The sequence below is a fragment of the Sinocyclocheilus anshuiensis genome, unplaced genomic scaffold (genome assembly GCF_001515605.1).
Source record: "Sinocyclocheilus anshuiensis isolate Anshui unplaced genomic scaffold, SAMN03320099.WGS_v1.1 scaffold726, whole genome shotgun sequence".
In the NCBI taxonomy this organism is placed as follows: domain Eukaryota; kingdom Metazoa; phylum Chordata; class Actinopteri; order Cypriniformes; family Cyprinidae; genus Sinocyclocheilus; species Sinocyclocheilus anshuiensis.
Genome location: NW_015542365.1, coordinates 890,742 through 897,848, shown reverse-complemented (window position 1 = coordinate 897,848; position 7,107 = coordinate 890,742). Strand labels below are relative to the sequence as shown.

The 7,107-nt window shown below is 35.5% G+C and overlaps 1 protein-coding gene across 1 annotated transcript in view; it reads left to right on the top strand.

Moving 5' to 3' along the window:
- Positions 1-7,107, top strand: part of LOC107692077 (protein shisa-9A-like) — a 27,553-nt gene that overhangs the window by 16,864 nt on the left and 3,582 nt on the right. Inside the window, exon 3 of the mRNA XM_016490981.1 lies at positions 4,094-4,219. Within this exon, the coding sequence (XP_016346467.1) occupies positions 4,094-4,219 (126 nt within the window). The remainder of the gene's footprint in view (positions 1-4,093; positions 4,220-7,107) is intronic.

Here is a 7,107-nt window from a genome sequence, read left to right as displayed (position 1 = left end):
ACACTAATATATTGCCTATGTACCAACATATAATATACACTCTCGTTTAGATCATCAGAAGACTAATTCATAGATACTAAACATGGTAGGATTACATATAGGTAAGATGACAGGAATGAGTGTTTCCATCATAAGCCTGCATAAAACAGTATAAAATCTCAAAGACAACATACACAATGACCTGAAGGATATGTGTGTTCATTCAAAGAAAGGTTTTCCTATGGATTAATTAGGAAAGAGTCCATTTTTACTGTGTCTCTTCCTATGGAACATGCAGTGAGAGGGGGAGGCCTCTCCACATGCCATTAGGTCGTAAAATCTATCTGGTGTCAGGGTTGCCATGGTAACCAGGGTCCTGGGCCTCGTTCACAGACAACTTGGGGTGTTACGCATTTCGGGGGAAAGGTCCATAGGTCCTCATATGGCTTGTTAACTGAGGGGTGTTACAGAGTATGTGTTAAATATAGCTAACAAAATATATATTGTGTGTTTGATTGGTCCAGACGCTACAATGATCAGGGCATATTGAACATAATTTGTCTTCTGGGAAACATGTGTCTATCGTATTTAGCTTCTGAAATGCAGTCATAATGAAATTGCACACATCCATCCTGTTCAATAGTTTTTTGCACCCCCAGCTCTTAATGCACTGTTGCCTTTTTGAGCATCAGTAAATGTTTGCATATTTTTGTGTCCCTCAATTGTGTGAAAAGATTTTTTAAATCATGCAGTCTCTGCTGGAAAGGGTTCAAATATGCAGAAGATGCTGGACAACCAAAGACTGTACAGGATCTGGAAGATTTTCTGAAGAACAGTTGGTAGTTTAACTGCCAAAACAGCCAAAGTACATCTAGGTAACAGATGGGTAGCCTTTGAAAGGGGTCATTTGTGTAAATTCAGCTATATTATTTTGCGTTTGTGAGCTTATGTAAACATCTGTTACTTTGGTAAAATTATTAACATTTTGCAGATTCTACAACATGTATGTAAACATTATGTTTTCTTTAAAAATTATTTTAAAAAGGTTGTAAAAAAAATTAACTCATAAAAAAGACAAAATGTAATTATAAATTCATAAATACTCTCCAGGGCCAGCGCACTATTCTTATTGTTGGGTCCTGACACACACACATTATTTATATACATTTCCACTAGATAAATATAGCAGGCAAGTTTGCATAGACTATTTTTATTCTTTTAATTCATTACCTCCCTCAAAAACTGTGACAAACTCAGCTGTCACCACCCTTAAATTCTGTGATCTCTCTTCACATTTGCTGAAAACAGCAACTGCTGTAAGCTGTCATTTCACTCAATCTTTTCCTTAGGATGAAACTTTACACTAGCATCTGCTTCCATCAAAGCAGACCTGGATATATAAGTGGCATCACACAGCTCCTCACACACAGCTGTTAGTGATGTGTCACAGAAAATAAAATAAAATACAAACAAATACTCCCATAAACACTGACTGACATATTGTTGAGCAAGATTCATACTCGCAACCTCTCAGACTTCAAGAAAGAAAAGTTCCTCTGAGCTACGTGAGCTCTTGCTCAGGCTCATGCAGGCTGAGCCCACTTACGCTAAAATCCTACAATCGCCCCTATAGGTCTGTATTATATTCACGTGACAGGGATCATCCACTGTGGGCTGTGATGGGCCGTTTACATGCCTGTATTTAAACCCGGTCCATCACAGTAGATCACACTGCAGTCCATTAATTGCAAAGTTGGATGTGATCCCAGCAAAACCATCTTTCTCCTCAGTGGCAGATAACAATTGCTAATTAATGCGTGTTAATGTTTCCTTGTTCAGCGGGCTAGTGGAGATTTAACAACACTGAAGGTCCATCAATTGTGAACACTGAGCTTGCTTAGCACATGGGTGGGTGATGGAAACCATACAAGAGGCTGGCTGCATGCACTGCAAACAGTGCACGAATGCTTGTGTTGCCATGACGAGAGCGATAGCACAAGGAGAAGATGGTGTAAAGGCAATTTGCAACCAAACACTTGGGAGGAAGTTCTCCCAGTGGAGATGAGTCAGCTTCTTATACAAAACAAAACAAACACTAAGATACCCAGGAAATTGAATAGAACCAAGCATGGGATCACTCCCACTTATCTGCTACTTCTGTCAAATTTTCAAAAGAGTAGGCCGCAAAATCTGTGGTGTATAAAATGAACAGCATGTATGTTTTGGCCCAAAAAAAACTTCTTCAAAAAAGAGGTGTTTATATCTTCTTTATTATTGTATACGAGCTTCTACTGGCTTCGTGGAGTTTATTTCATTTTTTGACCTTGGCAAACTTGAAATACATACTTGGTGTGCTATGGCTCACCACTCACGTTATTATGTGCTCATCTCGCCACTTACAGTTTGCCTGAGGTCACAGAAGAGGTCACAGGTCTGAGGACCGGGAGGAAGACACTCAGCCCACTTAATAATGTCCTATTGACCTTTGCCTGTTAGAGATTAAATATTAATCAGATATTAATAGTGGCAGTGTTCCATTAAAACTTGGGCAAAACACACACACACACACACATAATAATAATATATATATGTTACACATAAATTAATTGAAAATATGACTTTTTTTAATAATACAATTAAATTCTGGCAAATGTAACGCTAACAAAAATTCAGAAAATGTAATTAAAGAGACAGACTAAAAAAGTTCAAAGCTATCTGACTTTTAAAATGAGATTAAAATAAAATTGTAAATAATTTTAAGGGCACAAAAAGTTCCCCTAATTGAAGAATCACCCATGAACACAACCATTCAAGGTATAGGCTCTGTAATTTTTTTTCATGCTTTTGAAAGAAGTCTCTTATGCTCACCAAGGCTACATTTCTTTAATACAGTAAATACAGTGATACTGTAAAATATTATTACAGTTTAAAATAACTGTTTTCTTTTGTAATATATTTTAAAATGTATTTTATTCCTTTTATAGCAAACCTGAATATTTAGCAGCTATTGCTCCAGTCTTCAGTGTCACACGATCCTTCAGAAATCATTCCAATATGCTTGTTCGCTTTTATTATGTTGAAAATAGTTGTTCTGCTTAATATTTTTGTGGAAACCTTGATAATCTTTTTTCAGGATTCTTCAATGAATAGAAAGTTCTAAAGAACATTTATCTGTAACATTTTGAAATCTTTGTCAGTTTTTGAGCAAATAAATTCACACCTTCTGAATAAAAATATTCATTTTATTAAAAACAAAAAATGTGCTGAGCTCAAACGTTTGAATAATAGTGCACATAAGTCCAGACTTTCATGTGAAGTTTGCACAGTACGAGTCTGTGCACTCAAAGCGTTCAGTATCTGTTTCCCCGAGTCATCCAATTTTTAACATTACATAACTGAAAATAACAATGTACTATTAGCAAATAAACAATATTTTCCACATGCTTTGGGAAAACAAAGAATGATAATCTGTTGTTATTTGACAAAAACATTAGAGAAAACAAGCACACTAAGCGCTAATGCGTGTACAGTAGTCTATAGTGTTTTTCTGAAGCTCTGTTGAGCAGTAATCTGTGCCATGTCTGGTGTGACTCACTGCACGGCACTCAGTACGGACGTGTGTCAGCAACCCTGCTGCAGAGCTAAGTGATTAATTAGTCACAACAGGAGCTCTGCGCTGACAGCTCTGCCACGCAGGTTACACCTCTTTGATCGTCATTCACCGCTGACAATTCATCTCTATGAACCAGAGGAAGTCAAGGGAGGAAATCAATGGGACCAGTTATATATACATACCATCACTTATTCTTTGACTGTCACATCACAGGAGGCAGATTGGACTGGGTTATGACACTAGCCGCATACACACATCAAACAGCTCATTATCAGATCCATTCAGTCTGATTCTTTTTTGTCTGCCTGTGACTTACTGAATGTAGAGACAGTTTTAGAGCCTTTAGGTGTCTGTTTCTCTTTTGTTATTAGCGGCAACTGAATCCCAAGTGACATTAGTCAGCAGTAAGCAAGACATATTATTAGGGATGACTTAGAAAATGTTGTAAATTAAAACAAAATAATGATGCAACCCTTTAACAATATTTTATTTTGTTTTCAGAAGGCGGCCAGATAAACAACATGATGCAAATGCACCCGTATCCAACCCTCAGCCAGCTGTCCCATGTCTATGAGCAACAGCAATCGGCAAAAGAGCTCACCAGATATGCCTCACTGAAGGCTGTTGGTAAGGACGTACACTCAAAAGGATAATTTTTAGCATGTCAGTGTTATACTCTCATGTGGATCTTTCCTGTGCAAAACTCATAAATTATTCCTCTTATTGAACATAGCATTTACCGCAGAATATTTTACAAATGATTAATGAATCCCAGAATAAGACGTTGTGAGCTGTTTTATCATTGGGTCTGTTTTGAAAGGGAGTCACTGACTGTACTTCATTGCAGTTGACTTACATTCACTTGGGATTTTTAAAAATATATCATAGCAAAACTATATATATATACCTGTGTGTGTATATATATATATATATATATATATATATATGTGTGTGTGTGTGTGTGTGTGTGAGTGTGTATGAAGTAACAGTTTTCTATTTTAATACATTTTAAAATGTAATTTTCAACAACCATTGCTCCAGTATTCAGTGTCACATGATCCTTTAGAAGTCATTTTTATATGATCATTTGGTTCTCAAGAAATATTTCTTATTATTATCAGCGTTGAAAAAAGTTGTGCTGCTTAATAGTTTTGTGGAAACTGTGATACATTTTTTCAGGATTCTCTGTTGAATGGAAAATTCAAAAGAGCAACATTTATTTGAAATTGAAATATTTTTAACATTATAACATTATAAATGTCTTTACTGCCATTGTTGGGTTAATGTAATGTGTCATTGCTGAATAAAAGTATTCATTTACTTAAAAAAAAAAAAACGTACTGACGCCAAACTTTTGAACGGTAGTGTATACAGTATATAGGCTACTGAAATTAAGAAAAAAAAAAACATTTGAATTTGCATTTTTTAAATGTTTTAACATCTAAAAAAAAATTAATAAAAATGAAATAAAATAGAAAACTCTAAAAAAATAATAATAAAATTAAACTAAAACCAACAATGATAATAAAAACTTAATTGAAGACAAACTATTTAATTAACTATTATAACCCTGTGTTAAAGTTGCTATTGATTAAAATGCTTGCATAATTGCAAACTAAATTAATAAAAAATGCATAAATATAATGCCATGGTTTAACCATGGTATGTTACTACTATTGTTTCTCCAACTGCTTACTCAGGGATTTATAAGTGACAAGACGCCTGCAAGAGCGTCTCTCTAATGCATGTTATTTACACTGTGAATTAACTTCAGGCTTTCTTCCTGCCCCTACCAAATGTTCTAATTTCACCTCATCATGGATGACATAAACCATATGAGATCATTGAACAAAGAAAAACTGGCCCTCTGGAGTCATAGTTATTTTTTCTTATTTAATTGCCTCCTCCATGAAAATTCCCAAAGGTAGAGAATTGTTAGAGCTGATAAGTCCAAATTCTGCAAATCAATACTTCTCTCTCAGTCCCCAAATACATCTCTAAGGTCACAAAATTGGACTTCCACCCGACGTAGAGAAGTGGAGCTTCTAATAAAGGCCTGTAGAATATCCTCCCACCAAAACCCTTTGAGATCCTGATGACACTAACTCCATGCATGGAGTCACGGAGTTGTGAGCCGATAGATATTTGAACTCTGTCTGGAGGCACTAGTTACAAAACCATGATTCATCTTGATTATGGCTCTAGAGGATGTGCACTGTTGAGCACTGTAATTGATTCACCCGTCTGTTGTGATGATCCGTGTATCTGATATAAGGAGCGGCGCAATGGTGGAAAAATGTCCACTGTGCATGACGTCTTCGTCTTCTCCCACAGAGGCAGATGAGTGATAAATAAGATTTATTATCACACTGCAGACCACACTTATTTTTAGCGTGAAAAGTTTATCTTCAAGGTCGTCAAAGCAGCCGACCGTCAAAAGCAGACAAAGGAAATCACACTAGGATGCCTGGTACTCTAAGAGTAATGATTCCCTTTTAAACATGAATCACCTGGTAAAAGGATACATCTCCCAAAGGAACGTGACATGCCATACTTAAACTGACCACAGATTGAAAACCCTAACTCCTTGTGTGATCTTATTGTGAATGATTTATAGCTCATAATTTGCCATTAAATTATCATAATTTGATCTTCCATTGAAACATGAGACATATACCGTATGCCAGGCTTCTCCAATCATTTAACCCCAACGGTTTCTTAAATTCAACCTCAAACTCACATTCAGATCTGTCTTCATCCAATCAACAACAGATGGATAATTAGATCATCTTTGGTCACAGTACGGAAGAAAAGATTTGTCACTACTTCCGTTACATTGCAACTTCAATGTCATGTCATAAATAATATCATTTTAATTTTTCGAGATCTAATAAATTCAAGATTTAAAGGGGTCATATTGTATTTTTATTATATTTAGTTATATCATATTATTATATTTAGTTTATATTATATTTATATATTTTTTTTTTAAATATTACATATATTTATTTTATTATAAGTTTGTTATGTGAAAAAAGCTAAATAAAAAAGAGCAATATTTGTTAATAATAAATTATTAAAAAATTACAATATTACCTTTATGATATATTATTGGACATGACCTCTTTAACATACAATAGTTAAAGGAGTCATACGATCCGATTTCGTGTTTTCCTTTGTCTTAGGAGTGTTAAAACTGTTCGTGCATACAGAAGATCTGTTAAGTCGCAAAGATTAAAGTCTCAAACCCAAAGAGATGTTCTTTATAAAAGTGAACGCTCATCCACGCCTTCCTAAAACGCCTCATTTAAACACGACCCCACATATCTTCATCACTTCCTTGGAAGATTTGCATAACACCGCCCCAAATGTAAACTCAAAGAAAGAAGGCATAACTATTATTCTCACTGTAGTATTGCTGCCGCTGCTGCCATGTCGTGGAGACGCTGTGTTTCCAAATACGGTAAGGGGCGTAACATTTCCGTCACACGCTTGAGGTATTCAGCCAATCACAA